Source organism: Peromyscus californicus, unplaced genomic scaffold (assembly GCF_007827085.1).
Source record: "Peromyscus californicus insignis strain IS unplaced genomic scaffold, ASM782708v3 Scaffold_20__1_contigs__length_68692818, whole genome shotgun sequence".
Lineage (NCBI taxonomy): Eukaryota > Metazoa > Chordata > Mammalia > Rodentia > Cricetidae > Peromyscus > Peromyscus californicus.
Window position 1 is genome coordinate 17217787 of NW_026294503.1, and position 24444 is coordinate 17242230.

At 37.8% G+C, this 24444-nt stretch overlaps 1 protein-coding gene across 7 annotated transcripts in view; it reads right to left on the bottom strand.

Moving 5' to 3' along the window:
• Trps1 (transcriptional repressor GATA binding 1) overlaps positions 1-24444 on the bottom strand; it is a 242737-nt gene that overhangs the window by 175194 nt on the left and 43099 nt on the right. For all 7 annotated transcript variants that reach the window (XM_052747800.1, XM_052747798.1, XM_052747799.1 and 4 more), the window contains 2 exons: positions 22258-23186; positions 7444-8573 (listed from right to left, as the gene is read on the bottom strand). In XM_052747800.1, the coding sequence (XP_052603760.1) occupies positions 7444-8573; positions 22258-23184 (2057 nt within the window). In that variant the 5' untranslated portion in view covers positions 23185-23186. The remainder of the gene's footprint in view (positions 1-7443; positions 8574-22257; positions 23187-24444) is intronic.

Consider the following 24444-nt stretch of genomic DNA (forward strand, 5'->3'; position numbering starts at 1 on the left):
TTGATAAAACTCTGATGGTGTGGTGATTTGACTGAAAATGGCCTCCATGAATCTTTAGTCCCTGGCTGGTGGAGCTGTTTGGGAAGGATTAGGAGGTGTGGCCTTATTAAAGAAAATGTGTCATTGGTGGTAGACTTTGAGGTTTCAAAAGACATCCTCAGATTCTCACTCTCTCTGTCTCATGCATCTGGATCACAATTAAGCTCACAGATACTGTATTAGCATCAAGTCTTCCTGCCTGCCAACATGGTCCCTGACATGATGGTCTTGGATTCTAAACTTCTGGAACTGTATGTCCTCAATAAACATTTTCTTCCATAAGTTGCTTTAGTTGTGATGTCTTAACACAACAATCATAAAGTAAGTAAGACAGATGGTATTTGCGTATGGGCGGTAAGCCAGTCTTGGTATATGCTAAAAACAGTGACAATCATGTTTTGCTTTTCTCCCTTACATTAACTTTCTAGTGACTGATGCTAAACATCCCCTGAAAGGCTCTTCTTTACTGAATAATAATATTCATTCTGAGGAATTTGAACCATGGTTTTTCTTCTTCGGTGAATCAAAGGAAAAAAAAATCAAAAGAAAAAAAAAAGGAAAAAAAAAAAAGAAAAAAAAAGGAAAAAAAAAAAGAAGAAAAAAAAAAAAAAAAAAAAAAAAAGGCCGGGCGGTGGTGGCGCACACCTTTAATCCCAGCACTCGGGAGGCAGAGCCAGGAGGATCTCTGTGAGTTCGAGGCCAGCCTGGTCTACAGAGTGAGATCCAGGAAAGGCGCAAAGCTACACAGAGAAACCCTGTCTCGAAAAACCAAAAAAAAAAAAAAAAAAAAAAAAAAAAATCAAAAGAAAAAAGTCATAAATGCTAATCAATAAAACTTTACAGAATCAAATGATTACAGATAATTTATGACATAGATAGGGTAAATGAAGGCAAATAAAGAGACTTCATTGACTATTGATTTTAAACAGCTCAGTAGCACTGATGTCTAACAACATTGGCTATTTTTCAGTATCTACTTGGCTGATATCAAAATCTATAATGTGTATTAAGTGATGATACTGACAAGATGTGTGAGTTCCTGAAAGCCAGAGACAAAAGCAGAAGACAGATAGATAAGTAACTCAATATGATTTGGTTGTAGTCTCTATGAGATAGGGTCTCATGTAGCTCAAGTTGACCACAAATTGATTATGTAAGATGAGCTGAGACTGGCCTTTACACTCCTGATCATGCTGCCTTCACCTACCAAGCTTTAGAATTCCAGACATGTGGAGTATTTGGTCATATTTACCGGGGAGGAACAGCCTGCAAAATATTAATTCATTTCTTAAGTTGAGATAGTCTGATTAATATTTTATTTGTAGTAACTATCTTTGGTGGAGGGGGCACTTCATCTTCAAATAGGTTGAATTTTCTCTTCCTTTTAGTATTAGAAGAAAACACAATGTCATGCCTAAAAAATTCCAGTTTATAATTCAATTTGAAAAAGATGGCCGGGTAGTGGTGGTGCATGCCTTAAATCCCAGCACTCAGGAGGCAGAGCCAGGCAGATCGCTGTGAGTTCAAGGCCAGCCTTGTCTGCAAAGAGAGATCCAGGACAGGCACCAAAACTACACAGAGAAACCCTGTCTTGAAAAACCAAAAAAAGAAAGAAAGAAAGAAAGAAAGAAAATGATGATATATCCTAATAAGTAGTCAAAACAGAAATACGTCTTTCAATAAAACAGAAAGCAAACAATGAATAGGAAACTACATAAAACCTAATATAAACTGAAAATCCAGACTCAAACGCCTCTTATTCCAAAATAAGATAGCTATTTAATTTCTCCTTTTGGTTTTTGCTTATTTCTTTTGCAGAACTAGAGATTGAACTCACAGATGTGGACATCCCATGGCATGCACTGTCCCACTGAGCAACATAGCCTAGCCTAGATAACTGTGTTGCATACTTTCAGAACCTTTCTGGAAATTTGCGTAATTAATGTTTACAAATAAAGGTAAAATATTGCACATTATTTTCTCTATTGTCTATCATGTCCTCAGTATTGTCCTGTTTCTCAGGGACAGTTTTCAAGTTGAAATGTGATGTCTACATTTGAGTATTCGAGGCGCTCCTTTACTAGGCACTGTTTAAAAAATCTACACAGATCTCATTATAACCACCAAGGCTTCACTGTTTTAGAAACTAAACTGATGCTCAGTAGACTTGCCATTTCCAGATTTCCTGATAATTAAGTACTTAATTTGAATATCTACTTTTCAGTATTAATAGATTATCCATATTCTTTCAATGACACTTTTTAAAGATAAATTCTAAATCAGAGGCACATTGTTCTGTCCATGTTCTGTATCCGTTTTTTATTATTTCAAACTGAAAGGTCCAAACAACATGCTTAAATGTACTCATAAATATCACAATGGACAGGTGACTATGATAGAGATATTTCCCAGGTCTTCTCTGAAGGCATCTTTGCTTTTATCCCTAGAACACTGTCTGTGTGTGTAGGCATCACTAGGTTGATTTCATTTGGCAACATTCCCCCTGCTTCCGGTTTCCAACTTTGCTAATGAGAGCATGTCAAACAACTTCTCCTTCCTAAGTACTTCATTTATTGTTTGTCGGTAGCTGCTTTTAAGGATCTTGGCCTTCTAATTTTGCAATAATACGTTTATGGAAAAGTTTATATGTATATATTATATTTTGCTCAGTGTGTGTTATGCTTCTTTGTATCTATGTATTTATATCTTTCATCAGTGAGTCCTAGAAAATGTTTTCTATCTTCTCCTCAAATATTGACTGTATACCATTCATGCCGTTCTCTTTATCCTTTTCTTCTAAGATTCTGATTAGTTGTGTATCTTTAAAGATCTCATTGTATTTCCAGTTCTTATTATCTGGTTTCACATTTTCTGCTTCCTTGCTGTATTGTCAAAACTGTCTCTGTGGGTCTAGAGAGATGGCTCCGCAGTTAAGGGCCCTGGCTGCTCTTTCAGAGGGCCCAGCGATTCCTAGCATCCACACGGGGTCTCACAGCTGTCTGTAACTCCAAACCCAGGAAATCCAACACATTCTTCTGGCATCTAAAGTCATCAAGAAAATACACGTTGCAGGGACAAACATGCAGACAAAAACACCCATATACATTAAATAATTAAATCAGTTAAATATTTAAATAAATAAATATTTATTTTAAAATATTGCTCCAGTATCTCATTGTGATAACCTCACTGGCTCTCTATCATTACCTAATCTGTCAATTATCATATTTATCTAATTTTCAATGATTATGCTTTTCATTTAGGAATGGTATTTGTTCATTGGCTCCCCTCAGTAATTTATGGTTTCACAATGTGTGATCATTTTAAATAGTAATTTTTACTTCCTTAAACATGCAACAATTATGCTATCGTAACTGAAAATTCCTATATCTAAAGTTCCTATGTCTCTGACTCTATCATTTCTGCTTTCTACCTTTCTCACATACGGTGTATCTGCTCTCTGCACAGCAAACTGCAGTGGTGAGCGCATACAAAACTTGTCTTAAAAAAATTATCTTCACACATGGCTACTTTGTAAGCAGCAACAGAATACTTTTCTGTGGACAAATTTATTTTTATTTCTGATGGAGAACAGTAGAGCACTGAATGTGGAAACAGTTTAATCAGCAGCATCATTGAAGTGGAACTCATAAATTCAGCCCCTCCCTGCAGATGACCCCACACCTTCGTCTCGGCCAAGTCCAGCAGACATCCTGGCATTTGTCCCCTGTGCCACTTCACATGCCACACTGGCCTTTCACTTCTCCCTCACTATGGCTTAACTCACTCTTTGTGAAGTAAAGAATAAGCTTTGGAAATTCCCCTGAATTTGGGGAAGTCTGGAGTGCATTAAAAGTAGGCTTTAACTAGTATGGTTGCTTACGGTTGCTTTGTAAGAAGACTTTCGCTCTATGTAGGTCTGAAACACAAATTATATAACACGGGACATTTTGATAAAAATGGTAACCAATAGAAAACCGATGTAATGTTTATTGAGCAGTAAATTAATAAAACACATGAAGCAAGAGAAACAGATTCCGGCATGGAAAATAATGATGGCCACAGGTGTGTTAAGGGACATTGTAAGTATGCAGAAACACTAAGAAGATGCTAACAGACCCATTTTCAGTTACTGAATGGATAATATTTCAGCTCCACTCAGAACAGCCCAGCTCTTACGGAAAGTGTGTATACATGGAATCCACATTGAGATTTCTCTGAGTTCCACATCAACTCTCTTTTAGATGTAGATTATTTCACACATATTGTACAATTAGAGGATTATGCTGATTTTTGTTACTGTCTCACTCTTGTACATAAAGCACTCAAAGTCTAGAATGTTCCATAATAATAACATCAAATGATAGTAGAAATTCTCTAACAGGGCTAATATAAATAAATATAGAGTAATCTAAAAAGAGAGAATTGAGATAAAGTGAAATGACCTCTTATTCTATTTTCAAAACATGGCATATGAAGTAAATACTTTCCTAGAGGATTGAATTTGAAGAACATGAATAGCTGTTTTATTTTACATCGCTAAGGCTTCTAATGTGACCAACATTTAGTGATATTTCCTTATACTTCCTAGTCATGAATTATGACTCTGAAATCTAAATTTCAAATAATTCTATTGAGACTCTCAGATAGAAGATGAATAACCTAGAATCGAAAGGGTCCTTCCTTAGATCAACGAAATTATGTCAGGATTTAAAAGTAAGTATTATTAAAGTACTCAATGGCCTAGGGGCACATTCTATTTAATTTCTTAACTAATAAAATGCTGGGAGCTTGACTGAGATTCAAAGCCAACATACAACTGTCTTTGGCATATACCCTTAGTTCCTCAAAATGGTCTAAAACTACGTAATAAAAGATGAAAATGTGACTCACCTTGGAGCTGTCAGCATATTGAAAACAATATGAAGGCAAATGCTCCTGGGAATTCCATTTGCATAAAAACATTTGCCAAGATCTATGCTTGCTCATCTATTAAACTGCACAGATACAGTACAGGGCAAGGAGAAAATAATCTCTTTCTGGTAAAGGTTACTTTAATTACTAAGAATTAAATAAATCCTGACACTATTAAGAAATCTCTTTTATTGAAACTCTTCAATTCCCCAAAGATTATTTTCTTTATCTAAAGAATATCACCGGGAGGTGGTGGTGCACGCCTTTAATCCCAGCACTCGGGAGGCAGAGGCAGGTGTATCTCTGTGAGTTTGAGGCCAGCCTGGTCTCCAAAGTGAGTTCCAGGAAAGGCGCAAAGCTGCACAGAGAAACCCTGTCTCGGACAAATATATATATATGCTGGGTTTTTTTTTCAAAGCTTTAAGTAATGGCTTAGACTCCTGAGGAAAATGTGTTTGCCCAAATCATCTGTTTACTAGGTATATCAGTAAGCTCTGGGGTGTGTGCGTGTGTGTGTATGTGTTTGTGTGTGCACATACACACATATATGCTCATACATACATATATTCATATTTGTGTTATTATTCCATTTTCCTTATAATTAAAAAAAGTAATGAGGATTTCTTCAAAATAGCCACCCCCTTTAAAAACTGCTGGATTACCTAATTTATATACCACTTCACAACTATATGTGCAAAATATGCACAAACTTGCCCATACTTACACATCCACACAAGTAAGAGTCAAGGAAAGCTGGTGCCTGCTAGCTCGGAAATAAATTAGCATGCAGCTAACATCGGAGAAGACAGAAATACTCATTGCAAGTGTGAACACATATTTGATTGCAGGACTATGTCTTTCCCAGGGTTGACCTTATAAATTAAACAGTGTAAATCTCAAGTAAGTGTTTTCTGAACATTTGATTCACTGTGAACATTAGGATGCCCTTCAAATTAACATCTAACATTATTAGCCTATCGTTGGACATGAACTGCTTCATTACTGATGACTGAGAAGACATAGATACCACACATACATACATAAGCCACTAACATAGAACCTTCAAAGAGAGTGAAAGGTATTGTTTACAGTCTTGGTATATATATATATATATATATATATATATATATATATATATATATATATCAACCTGAAATAACCAGATTTGTTTTAATCTAGGGTATTAGACCTACATATAGACTAGCACTTCAAATAGTAAATGAAAGCTGAAGACAACGGCTCACCCCTCTAATCTCAATGTGCAAGAAGCACTGAGGTAGGAACATTGCCAGTACTTTGACGTCAACCTGAGCTATACAATGAGTTATACTCCAGCTTGGGCTACAGGGTGACCAGGTCAAATAAATATATATAAATATATTTATATCTTATTATATATATATATATATATATATATATATATATATATATATATATAAGTAAATAAAGCTTTTACTTTGGTGCTTAGAGGCAGAATGACAATAAAACACCCAAGGAATGCTCAGCTCTGCACACCTTGTATCTTCAAGGCTTGTGCATCATCCCAGCTTATAACCAGGTCTCAGCTTAGACATTTCTTCCTTGGGAAGGCATTTCCTGACTCGCTATTATTGAGCTATGCTCTTACTGTGTTTATTTTGAGCATAGCCTTCTGCTCCTCTGCTTTTATAGCACTCCTGGATCCTGATGATCTGTAGGTGCCTTGTCCTCCCTACTAAAGTGTCAGTTCCATAAGGCCATGGACTGTGTCTAGCTTATGTACTCCTGTACAGACAATGCCTGGCAACGTACAGTTCTGAAATTCAGAAGTGAGTGCATATAGTAAGTGAATGTTTAATGTAAACTCATCTATAAGAAAGTAGGAATGGTAAACTGGGGAGATTAAGACTTACAAGGAGAATCAAATAAGGAAAAGGAATGTGCATGTGTTGCATATGTTAATGAATTTGAAATAATCTGTTTTATCCGCCCTCAAGGAGTGAAAGCATAATCAAAATCATGTGTATTACAAAATCTCACATCAACATTATTGTTTGTATGTCAATCAAGAATATGGTTCAAGTATGAAAAGTGAGAAGAATGTCCAATCTCATTCAAAGAGAATAATGAGCAACAATCTCAAATTGATTGTTTCCAGAGAATAAAATACATTCTAATAGAACTTTTCACTTGGGAGCTGTACCTTCAATAATTATGGGAGACAGAGTCAGACTACCTAAATTAGTAAACTCATCATCCATTTTTCTGAGAATTTGAAAATGCACTCCGCCAGCGGTATAAAACACTTAGGAAACATGAGAACACATGACTCAACCAAAATCTGAGGTCATCACATTCATAAACATATCATAATCTGCCCTTGGACAGAAGAACTTCTTTGGGACTGCCCTGTACGTCCAGCCCCCATCAGATGCAGCCCCACCAATGCCTGCCCCGTTTCTCTGGGCTCTCTGGTTCTCCACCTGTTATGTGGGGACCCAGAAAACTCACCTGTAGTGTCTAGAGATCTCTTCTTCCACCTGGGTCATAAATTCGCATTTGGTGCACGAGTGTTCTTTGCTTTCCTTGACAGCCAGCGGCCCATCAGATCCTAGGAGATGGTTTGCTTCCTGTTTGACCTCCGATGCCTGGGGCTCGTGCACGGTCTCGTAGTGAAAGAGGAGGACGTCTACATCGGGGGTAGAGAAGGAACACTGGTGGCACTGGTGTTTGACTCGGGAACTTCCGGCCACCCCAGGAGACAAGTGCAGCAGCAAGAGCGCACAGTGGGAACAATTACTCTTTCTACAAGCAAACGGATAAGTAATCTCTCCAAGGTGCTTTTCTGGGCTGCAGAGGCCTCGGGGGCAGAACGGACAGTGCTTAATGGTACACTTATGGATGTTATGGAGCTGTTGGTAATGACGGAGAAGTGGACCCACTACAATCACATCAGGGCCATGGCTTTTGGAATATCTAAAGTCACAGAACTGACAGTTATAGCTTGTTACCACATTATCCTCTGCCCCCTTGCTGGGGAAGTCCTTCTTTTTAGCCCCACTCAAGCCCTTTTCTGGCTTGGTCAATGGCTCTCCTTCTACGCTTTTGGCTAGATCATTCTGATTAATAACAGAGCCCCTGGGAAGCTTGTCATTCAACTCTGGATTAAGGCCGCCTGACTGCACTGCTCCATGCTGCTTGCCATAATGTTCTAGCAGCTTGAGTGAGCTGGATGACTCACAGCTGAAACTACAAAATTTACACCAGTAATAACTGGTGGCCTCTGTACCATTTTGTCTCGAGGAATCGAGGGGCTTGATGGGCACTGAGTAGCCGACAGGGGTGTCATCTCCCGCCTTGACTGTGATCTTGTCCTGCCACTTTCCTAAGTCTCCAGAGTCACTGGCTCGAAGAGCAGGGATGGATTTGTTAGAGTTTTTCTCCGAAGGTTTTGCACCCTCGGAGGATGGGAGAGAAACTTTTATTTTATTCGGGTGAGTCTGAAGAAAATGTTGTTCTAGTTCAGTTGATGAGTTGCCCATATAAGTGAAATTGCAGAATTTGCAGCGGAAATACTTGGTGTTGCCTTGGCAATCTGGAGTTTTCCGTCCAATGCCAATGAATGTTCCACCTGAAGTGACCTGGAGTGTAGAAGAGATGGAAGTTACTTTAGATGTGCCATAAATTCAGTCAGTTCTCTGTAAGGGAGGGGTATTGTCAAGTATTCAACATTTTTATAAAATGACAGTACTTTTCCAGCTTCCTAGGGAACAATTTGAGCTATAGGAAGGGGGGGTCTTCATTTCTCGACAGGGTCTCTTTGAGTGCTTCATTTTAGGACAAAAGGTGAAGTTATGTGATAAACGTGCTATCACCAATTCAAAGAACTAAATAATATATTTTTTTAAGAAATCTATTTCCAACTGAGTGGGGTTGTTCTGCATGACTGTAGAAACACCCAAATAACAAGGTGTTTCCTTTGGAACAGCTAAGGGTTGCTATCAAAATCAGAGGCAGTGGCTCTGAGATCACTCATTCAAGAAATTCTCCAAAGAAATGTGAGACACAGTGCCTATAGCACGGAGGCCACAGGCAAAGAGGAGGGCTCCGTTTTAGACGAAACACAGGACCTAAAATGACCACAGAGCAGGTCTTCTAACAGAAACTTAGTTATGCGCAATGAAACCAATATAAAATGAAGTGGGCAAGAACGTTGGCACAAATGTCTCTCAGCCAAAGTTGGAGAGAACCCTGCCAGGGCTCTAGTTGATTAAGGCCATATCTAGTAACTAAGAACCACTATCTCCTCCAGTGAGTGGGTCATAGGATGGTTAAAGGTTGAAATAAGGCAATCTCCCATGTACTACTGTCTCTGCTAAGCTTGAGTTGCATAGTAAGCCAGGCATGTGAGCATACAATAACATCCCAACACTCAGAAGACAGATGTAGGACAATGGAGAGTTCAAGACCACCCTCGGCTTAATAGGTAGACTCTATCTCAAAAAGGGAAAAAGAAAGAGGAAAGATTACTTTTATTGGTCATATGGAGGCCTTCAAAGGCACTTTATAAGGAAGCCTTCCTCCCTTCTCAGACCACACCTGAACAGGGACCTCAGTCAGGGATCACACTGAGTAAAAGCTCCTGGTTTGATATTGAATTGCTCAATGAAATCTTGAGGAAAAAATTTAGAAAAAAGAAAGGAAAAGAAATTAAAGAAAGAAGGAGGGAAGGACAAAAGGAAGGAAGGAATGGAGGGAGAGAGGGAGGGAGGAAGGAAGGAAGGGAAACTCTTCCTTCAAAAATCAGTGATTTCTTTTTAATTTTTCCCCAGATGTAATGTATAAAGAAAGTGGCAAAATCATGTTCTGCCTTCTTCAACAGCTGCTCAAAAATGACATGTGTGATCGCTGCTCATATACAAATCATTTCATGAGAAAAATCTCAGGCTTCTCAAAATCACTTGAAGGCTCTACTTAAAATGTAAATTTTATTCTGTAGTGCATTCCAGAATGTTTGCATCTCTACTGTATAGAATTAAAATGGAAGCAGCTTTCATTTGCTTCCTAAAGAGGCAGGATCTTGATCAAGGTACTTAACCTCTCTGGTCCATTGGGATAACTTCTGAATTCATGTCCAACATTACAGTTCTAAGAAATCAACACTAGCACATAAACAACTTGATACTGACTTTACATTAGGATAATAATTTGATTATTTCCACATTCTTAATCAAAAGATGAGCCGGGCGGTGGTGGCGCACGCCTTTAATCCCAGCACTCGGGAGGCAGAGCCAGGCGGATCTCTGTGAGTTCGAGGCCAGCCTGGACTACCAAGTGAGTTCCAGGAAAGGCGCAAAGCTACACAGAGAAACCCTGTCTCGAAAAACCAAAAAAAAAAAAAAAATCAAAAGATGATGAGAAAACACACACACACACACACACACACACACACACACACACACACACACACACGATTGATACATATACATCATATGTATATGTATGAACCCAAACACACAGTTTTCTATCTGTCAGGAGAACAGGATCGCTGAACCAAGAGAGGTAATAATGGAGTACCCTCTAGGGCAGAAATCTGAAAGTAAACAATTTGAAAGTTGGCTAAAGTCAAATCCTTGAGAAAAACTATCTACAACATCCTTACACTGATTGAAAGGTGCAGTAAACTGGTCACATTGCAAAACTTCTACACAGACTTCCCAATTCGCTAGAATTGAAAAGAAATTTCAGTCTCTCAAAGAATCCAGCATTAAGTGGTATGTTTTTTTCAATCACTTTAGGGATTTAAACTTAGATCAAAGAGGTAAATGTTGAAATAATGTTTTACAATAAGGATAATAGAAAGTGCAAAAATATAGAGATGGCGATTTGGGGTTTGTTTTGTTTTTTTGTTTTTTTGTTTTTTTTTTTTTTTTTTTTTTTTTTTTTTTTGCTACTGCATTGCCAAGAGATGCTGAGCTCCTTAATATGAAAGGTTTCAAACTTCTGCTTGAACAAGTGAAATTACTGAGAATCTACCACAGATCATCACTACTTTTGATTTTGCAATCTTGAAGTCCCACGTGCACAGCCACACCAAAGGAGTTCAACAATAAGCACTCATATTCCCTATGCATATGGTTGTGAAGTAAATACTGTTTCTAGAAATGTCAGCATGCCTTTTGATTTTGTGTTCTTATCCATGAGTAAAGAAAAATTTATGAATAATTACCAGTAAAGTATCTTCATTTAAGATTAACAAACTTTGCAGACTACATTGGATCTTTCGAGTTGGTGTTGGCAATGTGTCTAAGGTAAGTATTTCTTTGCCTATAGAAGTGAATCTGAGGTCTCCACTATTCAGTACACATCTAATGACTGCTAAATACCTGAATTGTGCTAAGAAATACATTCCCACTACTGAGTTCTTTGACATACAATCCAAACAACAAACAAAACTCAAAAATCTTATTTCATGGAGATGAGCAATCACTTTCATATTCCTTAGATTACAAATTTGCCTTTTTGGTTAATGCCAATAAATCATATTGGTGTTATACAGCATTGAAAGTAAAACAGCATTGGAATCACATTAGGTAAGGGTTTTGATGGAAACATAATTTCTTAATATTCTATTCATTTTTCTCTCAAAAAGAAGGTCTAAAGACTATTTGTGTAATTCATTTTATAGTATCTCATTTACAAGTCACAGTAAAACATATCTGATATCCATTATTTGACAACCTCTGTTAAAAACAAACAAAAAACTTTATTAAAATACGCTATCCATGTCTACTACCCACACTGATTTTATTTTCACTATTTACAAGTGTTAGTTTTGATCTCCTATCTTAGTTAAATACAAATACAATGTAAGCACAGTTAAGCACTTACAGCAACAATTCACTAAAAACATATTGTCAGGAAACACTCTTATACACAGAATCACTGCAAACTTCTCAAACATCAGAATCCAACAATCATCGGAAAAAGACTTTTTTTCTAGTTACGATTATACTAAAAAGGAGATGAAAAGCAGAACGTAGTTTCCTATCTTTTTTCTTGACACACCAACATTTGAAATTATAATGTATTAACATAGAAAGCTTTTATGTAGATGTACTCAAGTTACAAACCATAAAGCTATATGTTCATTTTGGACCTAACATGTACTCCTCCATCCCCTTGGTGTTACTAAGCATTTGGCTTGTGTTGAGCCCTGGGATAGACATAAATAAAAGGTGAACAAGCTAGACCTTCTCTGTCTCATAGATATTTAAGGTGAAAGATTCTGTATAAAACACTTGAACTGCAGTTACATTTGCATGCCTGTATCTGCTCCTAGAAGTTCTCCAAATTCTGTGATCAAACATAGCAACCCCCTAGGACTTGTTTCCCCTCTCTATGAATATAGCTAATGCTGTACATTTTGCCACCTAATAGGATAATTGTAAGCATCAAATGAGAACTCTAGATGAAATGGAATTTTCCAAGATAATAAAAATTTTGCATATTATTCTCTGTGCCAATGATGGGCAGGAGCCTCCTATGGGTATTAAAATAAAGGTAGTGAAAGTGACTTGTTTTTAATTTACCTTAGATGTTTTAATTTTCATCAATTTTGATTTAATTAAATCTAAAAAGCTGCATGTGGTTGTGAAGCATTGTATTAGGCAGTGCACTACAGGCTATTTAACTACAGACTAAGAATGGAAGACTATTTAACAGGGTGACCCATCCCACGAACTTCTCCTGCCAACATGACAAATAGATCAAATGGATCGGGGCTGACGACATCAGTGGCAAATTCAACACACTTGGTTCAAACAGTACTTTTAGCCTAAGTGAAAGGTTCCATTTGCTGTTGTTAAGCCAGTGGTCTATTTATATTCTTTCTAGACTACAAGAAGAATGTGTTACTAATATTTGGGGTATGTAAGGACTCCCTGCATTTGGGCTGAAGGAGTGACTGTGATAGAGTACAGACAGTAAGTTCTCTCCAATACCCCTGAGTCACCTGGAACAAGGAACCATAATAACTCAGGGCAACTCTACCATTGTTTTGACCTTCCAAAAAGCCAAAAGCAAATTAAAGTTATACATAAAAAAACAGCCTAAAGTAAGACACATAAACAGAAAAACAAGCAAACAGAATCATATTTTAACTCATTTTCCCCTGATAACAGTGATGGCATTATTCTGTTTTAATCCCAATTTTAAAACTCTGCAGTTTAAAAAAAAAAAAGTCTATTCCTTCTACATAGTATTTTCCCTGTATTTTCTTTATGATTAATTATACATTGTTAAACAGAAATATTACACAAGAGAATTGAAAAACATTAAAATATTGTTTTTCATGGTCTCTATGAATTCATTTGTTTCCCCCTAATAACATGCATTAAAAATGAATAAAATACTATCCAAAGGAACATGTCAAAGGAAAACATTTTAAAGCCTCGGAATTCTTAAAATGACACTTTAGTACATGTACTTATTTTCAAAGTAGCAGAAAACGGAGCTGTTTGAACTACACACAGGCTCTCTCTCTGATGTGGTTCATTTTCAAGTACTATAATTGATGGCAACAGAGGAGAGGATGAGGGTGCTAATTGGAGAGACTTGGGGTTATGGGCTGATAGTCAAAATGTAAAACCTTAAAAACAAAAAGCTAAGTTATCAAGTGAAAACCACTGTTAAACTATTGGACTTTCATACTACTTGAAGAAACCTGTAAGGGTTGAGAGTCTCTATACCCAGAGTTAACCTGCTAATACCTATAAGGAATGTTTCTGCATGTATAGAGCTCCAAATACACATTCCATTATACCAATGCACTTCTACCCTGATGCACTTCTGATGGAGAATGAGGGCTCAAAATCTGCAGTAACTAATCTAATCATGTGACAATCTTCTCACTCTCCACACAGTTTATTCCTGCAGCCTGTTCTTGTCAGCATCATCAAAATAAATCCAGTGAATCCTTTTCTCATTTGGATTTATAGTAAGCCAACTATTCTTAGGGGCACATTTAAAAGAAACACAATGTCGATTCTTTATTGTGCACATCTTTAAAATCAGTTATTGAGGATCACAGATAAATAGTTTACTGAAAATTTGTATTATGATTTCACTCAGTATAACTCTAAAACGAGTTTTTCTATGGTTACCTGGTAGCTGGAATGACAGAACACTAATGTCATAAACCTAATCTCAATAGAATCTGGAGGCCAAGCAGAGAAGATGGCCCTTAGCAGGTAAAAATGTTTGTCACTTAAGTAGGAACTCTCATACAAATCCAGGCACAACTGGTTTTGTTCCTATAGAGCCAGGACTTTAAGGGACACACAGAGAAGGATATGCAACCTGCAGGCCAGCAGCCTGACTCCAGGTTCAATGAGAAACCCTGAGTCAAGGGTAGAAGGTAGAGAGATGGTTTTCTGAGATGTGTCTGTACAGATCCATACACATGCATACCTATATACCACTGCATCACATACATGCACACTCAAAAAATTATATGGTCAAAATAACTTGGAAGTCTACCTTTTATGGGAAAAAAGAGAATAAAGTGCAAGTGCATTGTAAGGCAGGGTGCTCCTCACAGGACACTTCTAAACCCGGTCTGCCTCTCACTACTGCCCTAAATGGAGACAATAAGATATGAATGTGTTGTAAGAGGACACAGAGGCCAGAGATTGAGCTCAGTGTGGAGCATTTGACTAGTACGCATAAGCCCTGGGTTGGATTCTGCCCACTGACAAAGAAAATAAAAATATAGGGGAAATGAAAAGGGAACGGAAGCAAAGCAGACATTAACAGGAAAACTGAGTTTAACCCCTGAAAACACAGAACAATTTTCCCTGAAAGAGGTTGTTTGTAGCACCCCTACTAACTGAGAAGCACTGGGAATCAACAAGACATGATAGACCAGAACACACTAATGTCTGTGTTTTAACAGAAGATCTCACACATGGGGCTGGGGAGACAGCTCAGCACTTAAGAACACGTGCTGCTCTTGTAGAGGATCTGAGTTCAGTTCCTAGAAATGATGTCAGGTACATCAAGCCCCAGGAAGATCGGTGCCTTCCTTTGGCTTCAGACAGCTGCACTCACATGTACATGCCCACAAACAAACAAATACACACATGCGCGCACGCACACACACACACACACACACACACATACACACACACACACACACACACACACACACCACACACGTACCACACATACACACACCACACTCACCACATACATATGTCACATATACACACCACACACACACACACACACACACACACACACACACACACACATACCACACACACACACAGAAACACATACCACACATACACACGCCACACAAGCATACACACATTCACCACACACGTCACACATACACATACCACACACACACACACATACACATATCACACACACCACACCACACACACAGAATAAATTAGTATTTAAAAAAAATCTAAATTTACTAAATAAACATAATTAATAATCATAGTTAATATTGACACTACAAGAATAGCGGAACAATCTCTCAAATGTGTGGAGTAAGATAATAACAGAAATCCAAAGCAATGCCACGATTCCCAACCTTGACTTAACTAAAATGGAACTATGGACAAGAAGTGGCAAAAGAAGTTCTGATAACTTCGATTTTACGTACATTGGCTCAGGAGTAGCAATGGCCTGTCAAGGTAGGACTGCCCATTAGCTGGAAAATCATCATTTATTACAGGATTCCTGTGCTACTGAACGCATGCAGGAATCCTAGTGATCCTTCAACTTACATCTACAGTGTGAAAGGAGGGGTGTTGGGCAGGTGGGGTAGCTCAATGCTTAAGCTGCTCACTGCACCCCACACTTTTCTCACTTTTGGAATCCAGGGAAATCATAAAACTCACAGCGTGGCTGGGGTGGGCAGCGTATTGAAATTAGACACCGTAAAGGCATTGTGATTTGTTGTCTGCCTCCACACCCAAGCCTGCTCTTAACGTAAGCAGAAGGTAAAAGCTTGATTACACAGCCTTGGAGAAGATAAATGGGAAGTGAAAGCATCTCCTTAACATGGGTCTTCACAGACATACCACTGTATATGCCCAGCAACTAGAGCAGAAGACAACTCTCACACCATCTATCAGATCATCAATCCTCAAAACAAAGGCCTCTGAATGAGGAGACCAGGAAAGAAATCAAACAAATGCATGAACCATCCCTTAATTTGGGAATAACATTGCAGTCTTAATTGAGTAAGTCAAAAATTTGTCCTGGACTCACTCAGTCAGTACCAGTTTCTGCCGCAAAAGAATCAGTGAAAATGAATTACAGTAATTAAAAAAGAGACAAATCAACACATTTCATTTTCTTCTCAGTGATTTCAATTATAAGCCAAGTAAATTCCAATAAGGCAGCACCATACTGTACGGATTAGATAACAGATAATCTCAAAGAGATCACATTTAAAGTGATTCAGCCTGGGGATCAAACAACCCACCTTGCTATTGGACTTGTCTCCCACTCCTTTCTATCTGCAGTAAATGCAATTTCCCTTTGAGGAAGCAGTGTACCACAGGAGTAATGCAGCCAGACCTCTGCATCCTATCTATCATAGTTTACACCCTATCAACCCCAGTTATGCAACTCCCTGCTGGTGGGCATGGTGCTTTAATCCCTGTAAACCTGTTTCCTCTTTTCTTCTAATGGACATAATGGTAGTGTCTACTTCAAGGGTTTTTTATGAAGATGAGTTGATTGATGCACATAAAGAACCCAGAGACACATCAGCACATAAGAGGCCCTTAATAAAAGCTAGCTATTATTAAATGTAAATCTAAAACTGGGGGAGGAAAGCTGTGTGCAATATTTATTATGTAAACTGAAAGGTGACGAAAGAAGACTAGATGAACTTAAAAATACTGAAAGCATAAATGCTGCATTTTGGTGCTCAATAAAAAAAATCAAACAAGTATGAGTGTTTGAAAGGGCAGAATATATTTGTTAAGATTTGGAGTCAAAGGATGAGTAAGAAGCCAAGATGTGCTTGGTCTAATGATTCTCAGAACAAAGAGAATCAGAAAATGAAATGATGCTGTTTTCTCCCTCCAAACTTCCCTCCAGTTGGGGCACTCACTGTATATCTGGACTTTCAACAGCTGCAAGTTTGCTGTGATTATAATGACCCAAGGAATGAAAAGCCCTCAACAATCTGCTGACTTGATATAGTTAGCAGAGAAGGCCATTTGGGAGATAAAACTTTTATTAAGAGTTGAATGAGTCTAAATTTGATTGGATGCACTGATAATTATGTTTTTTTATTCTAAACATTCTGCCTTGAGAGAAACACTGATATTCTAGAAAATGACACACATTCTTTAAATGATAACAAACAAACCAAAAAAATCAAAGAGAAGTAGACATTTATCATACCACTCTCATGTTAACACAGCCAAATGGAGATTTAACTGCCACACAGGTAAATGGATTAGTTAGAATGGTCAAACTTCTCCTCCCGGGGGGGGGGGGGGTTACATTATCCAGCTCAGCCATCTCCACTGATGAAAATAACCTGGTAAATGCCAGAGTTTTGCTTTGCTTTATGGCCTTGGGGTGAGCATATGTTTTATTTTGCACACTTTATTACTTGTTAAAGAGATACAGCCCTGAAAATAAGTCTGGATTCATATGCCAAACATTCTGTACTCCATAGACAGTCTGAATTGATTAAAGTCTCATTCACCAGTTTTTCTAAAATGCAATAGTTCTCAACTTGGAAAAACAAAGAAACAGAACCTGCTAAGATCTACAACTTCCCTTATACTCCAGATCAAAAGAAACTGCAAAGCAAAAAATAAATATTTGGAAGTAAAATTCAAGACAAGTCAAAATAAACCACAATGAGATTAATGTTCTTGGGTGTTTTGTTTTTGTTTTTTTCTTTTACTATTTTAATCAAAACTGTAATTCCAGTGTTCAACTGAATACACTTATATGTTAAGGCTATATAGAGCTCCTATAGTTAAATGTGCTGAAAATATAAAAACAAAGGGTAGTTTCCTATCACGAAAATCTGCTCTTCCTGTTTCTAACATGACATATTGTACAACTGGGATAAAAATATTTACAAAACAGAAATGTAGCACTCCTGGTTCAAACAGAAGAGAGTCCCTGGCAAATTAAGAAAGGGGTCCTTCCAGTAAATGTGGGGTTTCACTAAAGGCCAAAATGAAGGTCCCAAATGGAATTCAGTAGCTACTTTCATGGAGTCGTGAATAATGCAGAACAAGAGAAAAGATCTGCTAATATGGAAAGGTTTTTGCGTGCATCTTGAGCTTTTATCAACTTGGAATAGTGTAAACACTTTCCCGTGGGAAGCACAACTTGACAGGACTCCTAATTTTATAACCTGATCTGAGAGCTAAAAGCTCCCCCATAAAGATGATGCAAACGCCCTAATGCACAGCACATTAAGCCCTAATGAAACAGCAGAGTCGGCGTGGTTAATGCAGGCCTCCATTCAGAGAAGGTTTAAATATAAGCATAATAAAGCAGATTAAAAAGAAAGAGGCTGTAATTACTTTTTAAAGAACTCAATCTCTTGTCCTATTATTGGTCTACTTGCAAGCCTCAAAGGCTGAATACAGATAGTAAAAATTACATGAGGCTTACCAATCATGCCATATCCATTATTTTCAAATATGTAAGCAAAAAAAAAAAAGAAAGAAAGAAAGAAAAGAAAAGAAACCTGATAAAACACAGAGTGGGGGATGAAACATTGGGAAACTAGTGTCCTTATCCAGTCAAGTAGCTCAGTGCTAGCCAAGATCTTCTTTTACTTCTTTTTGTTGTTATTTATTTATTTATTGGCATTGTTTGGATTCTGTTGTTTTTAATTTGTGTTGGGAAGCTCATTTTAATTTTTCTGTTTTTCTGTAAAAAGATGATCTCTTTTCTGTTTGCAGAGCTACGCACACTACTGCAAAGTGTGTGGTGGAGGATCTCACGAATTCCTCAGACCGAGACAAGACGGTTGTGGGATATTCTATGGTGGTGTTGCATGTGGTCTTCACCTATTCCTGGTACACTATCTACAGGGGCAATGTAAGAAAATCTTGTTGACATTATTTTTACAAAAATAACCATAATTCCTTGGCCAGTTGTTGGGAATAGCATTTCCATGGACATGAATAGTGTCGTACAAGATCTGTGCTACTGGATTTTCAGAGGTTTCTCCAGATAGCATACATTTTAGGTTTATAAAGTATGTATTAAAATCTAAGTTGCTGAATGAATTACTCCATCTTCCAAACTGGTTATCTTGTATTTGCAGTCATGTTGGTTCGATTTCTATAAAACCATTGTGTCAAACCAAACTATAGATCACAGCCACATAGTCCGCTGAGTTCTTTCCTCTGTTCCTTTCTCTTGGTCTAAAGTGTCATAAATCTGTCATTAACTGCCAACTGCTCTGAACATTTCCTAAAAGCCAATTTAATTGAAAAAGATTAATGAATTGTTCATCCATTTCTGTAATTGGCTTAAACTGTGTAGTTCAGTAAATGATTCCTGAAATTTTTCATAATACTGGTGTCTAGGAAAATATTTTATCAGAACATATACAAGCCATTAACTCATAAAATGCATCATATGTATGTATGTATGTATGTATAGATATACATATTTCTTATGGAACTCTGCATTAAAGAAATTCTGTAGTCAGGATTTTATCTCAGGTAGCTTTTAGTCAACACAGTTCAAGGGCCTAAGAAAGAACTAGTTAAAGGGCATTTCTGCAGCACAGATACGTTAGAGCAAAAGGGGATTTCAGACATGGCTTTATTACTGAATACATGTAGGAGGAAAAGCTGTTTGGTTTGTGGTTCAGCATGGAAACTGCTAAGTTACTTATCTTCAGACATGTTTTTGCACAAATATCAGGTATGCATGCACCATATGTTCAAAGTCATTATTGATCTATAGTGTACTTGATATGCTCTTCACAAAATGAAGTTACATTTTTTTAGATTTGGCCCCACATCCATTCATTTCTTTGAAATAATCACCCATGTTTCCCATGGATTGGTTTAATCTATGTGTAGCAGCATTAGTTTTCTTCAACCAAAGAAGAAAATAAAATAATTCTAACAAGATCACCTTCCTGCCTGTGGCTTCCTATCACTTTTTTCTTTGCTGCATGCAGAGCAGAGATTTAGTGCACAGCACAGTCTATGATCAGCTGTTTTATTTCCAAACTCAGATAGCTCACACATCTGTTTCATTTCTAAAATCACTGCCCAGGAAAAGTGTTCCACCCAAACATAAACTTTACTATAAATAACTAAGAACCTAACAAATAACTATTTGAGGGAAATGGAAGTGTGTTTAAAAATCTGAATTCTTCCAAACCCTAGGCCTTAGTAATCTTTTTAGAGCCTTCCTGACAGCCGGGATCAGCTTCCCTCAGAAGTCGTCCCCAGAGTGAACAAATTAAAACTGCCGGAAATCCAGGTATTAACATCATATTACTTGCTAATTATAAAACACCGTTTCGCACACTGACATTATGCACTTCCAACCCTTTTATCTAAAACACGTATTTGCTTTCCAAATCAGAGTTTGACAGCAGAGTATATCTGACATAAGACAGTGAAATGATCTTTAATAAGACAGGAGTTCAAAGCATGCAGCTTTCACGCATAAGAACTATGTTGCCTTAATTTGCTACTCCACAGAAATAATTCTATTTGGAGAAATTCAGTTGAAAATGGAAATTTTAAAGATGAAACTGCCTTGTTAAGTTTTCTCCATGTCTTCTTTAAAATAATGATGGCCATTCTGACGTGGAAAGGACTCAGAATTTTCTATCCATATCTTTCTTACAGATATTATAAAATATGTTACTGCCTATCCTTTGTAGTGCCTTTCTGTATCTTTCTTAATTTATATTAGGTTCGTAGAAAAGCATAGGAATGAGCTACTGTGGCTAGGAAGCTGACAAAAATAAATGTTGAAAGATTTCCCCGGTAAAATAAGTGCTGAGTTCTATGGTACTTGTAAAAATTCATAAATAAGGTGAACATTTACCATCACATGCTTTGTGATCTCCCCAGCGCAGCAGACAGTTGTGTAGCTTGATCTGCTTAAGGGGCCCCCTTGCAGTAAGATCAGAATCCATCCCTGGTGCATGAGCTGGCTTTTTGGAGCCCACTACCTATGATGGGTCACCTCACACAGCCTTGAGGCAGAAGGAGGGCCTTGGACTTGCCTCTACTAAATGTACCTCCCCATGGGAGGCCTTACCTTCTTATAGGAGGGAATGCGAGGTGGGTTGGGAGAGGGAGGGTGGAGGGGTGGGAGGAGGGAAGAGTGAGATCTTTGATTGGTGTGCAAATGAATAAAAAAAATTCTTAATAAAAAAAAATTTTAGAATGTACCACAACCTAATACTCTTTGAGGAACTGGCCATGAGCTTCAACTGTGCTAAAATCACCAAGATTAAATTAATTAAAATTAATACTGAATTTCTTCATATTCACATTCATGTTTCTTTTAAATTAAAAATATTACACCTTAGGGTTTTTTCATATCTATGCTTTCAGCTGAGGACAGAAAAATAGATGAAAACAGAGTATGGGTTTCAACAAAAGTGTAAACCTAAATCATTACCAAGTGCCTTCATAAATTATTACCATTTTCCTTAAATGGAGAAAGAAATGCTTTATTGGTTTACTTCAAAGTCATTGTGAGCTCTCTACTACTTACAGTCTCATTGGGGTTGTAATCAATGTAAAATGTTACTTCGAAATTTCATTTACATTTATTTTGATATATCAAGAATATATCTCCATCACTGTCAATATGATCCAAACCTAATCAGACTAACTACAAAATCAAATCCTAATCCAAGGCACAAGAAAGACTGACCCCGGAGGAAGATTATAGGAGAATCCTAACAGTCTGAAACTAGAACAAGGCAATGACTTATGATCATGTACAGTCACAGATCTCTACCATTGTTGGAAGGCTGAAAATACCCAACTATCATGAAGTAGATCAAGAAATGTGAATTTTAGATAATTCCATAAAAAACTTTTTCCAAATCTGCTAGAAATTTTGGATTTTTTTCCCCCACAATGAGAAGTTAAAATCAACCCTGAATACACATTTGAATGAAGCAACAATGAAATACACACATCTTTTCTATAGGGTGTAAAAGTCTCTTGTCTGAGATCTGACTTTGAACATAAAACTATGAATTCACCTTTCATCACTAATTACTTGATTCTCCTCCTAGAAATGACAAGAGAAAACACGAACCTGTACATCATAGGTCCCGTTTAGTAAAGCAGGCCGTGAAGGGCTGATGTCCTGCAACACACCAGAAAGCACAGATCGGTTGACCTTCTGGAAGTCTTTGGAATGGCTGAACTGCACCATGTTATGAAGGGCCAGGATTTTGCTGTCCAGCTCAGCATCCTGCCTGGTGCGATTATGCAGTCCTAAGTGATACTTTCGGAAGTGCTTAATCAGATCTGTGGGGTCATTGCCATAGTAACCGTATCCACAGATATTGCATTTAAAGTCCTGAAGCTCTGGAGACAGAGGTGCCGGGTCTGGGTTGTCATTCACCAGTAAGTCAGTTTTGGGTTTACTCAGTCTTACACCCCCATCTGAAGGCACTTGTGGGTTTTTTGAGGCCACGGAAACCGGGCTCAAACCTTGACAATTGGCTTGACCACTCTGCACTGGCCCTGTTTCCTCAGTAGCCTTTGGTGACATTTTATGTTCTTCCTTTGTCTCCAATGAATCCCCTGATGGGGTGCAGGCCATATCTTGAGGGTCATCTGCCTCTGCTCTTTGAGGAGACTTCAAGGGCTCGCAGACTCCCCCGGCAGCTGGAGATGAGAAAGCCAACATATTTCTGTCTGTTACCTCATCATGCGGGAAGGAGGCAAGGTTTCCTCCCTTACTCGGGCTTTCATAACTGAAACCAGCCTTCTCACTCAGGCCTGAGATTTGCAAGTCCTTCTTACTGCTAGAAGATGGATCTTGGCCATGCACGCTGTGTTCCTCTTTCGTGTTCAGTTCTGCAGCATTGCTGTGATCTGTATTTTCTGACATTTGATCTGCAGAAAACTCTTTGTCCTTTGTAGACACCTTGCTCTCTGTAGCTATTGGCTCCAGGGTCTGACCCTCGCCTTCACTAGCAATGTTTCTCAGAGGGGGGTTCTTTTTCCGGACCATATCTGTGAACACATAGGGAAAATGAAGGGACATGTTTATTTGAAGATTACACACAGGTAACCCAATCTAGGGTATTTTACTTAGTCATTTCAAACTCTTCAAGGTGCACAATAAAATAGCTCCTCTAAGGAGAAGAAAAAAAAAAGACAGCTTCAAAAATATGGAAAGAAAAAGAAAAGGAGAGAGACAGACAAAAGCAAATAATATTTGATATTTGAACCTGTTTAACACAAAGACTGGCTAATCTATTCTTTTAAAACATGATATGAATATTAAAGACTCATTATTATCCATATTATTAACCATTCCCTTCCATCCTATTTTTGCCTAATTTCCTTATTTTCAATTATGGGCAATGATAAGCACACATATATTTATACATGTTATAGATTTTATATATATCAGATATGCTATGTTTATAGAACATATATGTACACGTTTAACTTTACAAAACACATACTGCATGCTTGCTTCCACGAAAAATATATGCATATATACATTAATTACTATGATGGAATATTGCTACACTAATAAGAATATGGTTTCAAAGAAATAGATTCATGTCAAAATGACACAGAAAGTCATGTTATGAACTGAGTGAAAACCGCCTACTTACTACCAGGAAAGAAGATAATGAACATTTCTGCTCAGCCCTATCAAGAATTTCTTTAAAACTTATGGGTACCATGCTGGGGGTTAGAAGTAGGTCTGAGAAAGCACTCCAGCGGCAAATCGGGTGTCACTGGGACTCTGCAGCAGCATGAGGAAATAAGCTAAGCCCTTGGGTTCTCACCTAGAGAACAGTATGGAAGCTGACAAAGGTCACTGTCTTTCTGAGGCTGAAATGACAAGATCTTAGCAGTTTATGGTGGCTTTCTTCCCATGCCAGCTCTACTGTGCCTTAGGACTTTTTGACATCAGTAGCTAAAGTCAAACTTAGAACTTAAGTGATAAATGCCTATACAGGGATGTAGTTATCAGATCTGTAATAATATTGAGAAATGAATAGTGTCCTGCTAATTAAAGACCATATTAACAAAGGCTGGTTGAGCATGGGGCTCTAGGCCCTTCGTTCTCTAAGCTCTCAGCTGAAAACTCAAGCATTGCCTAAGCCATCCCTCAAAATGTCTCTCTGAAAATTCTACCTTCTACTGTCTAATAAAACAAGCTTTCTTTATTGTGAAGAGGCTTTGCTGTGATGACCAGTTTAGTAGAGTGAGTTACACCACAGCTATGGAAAAGGGCCGGAAAAATCCAATG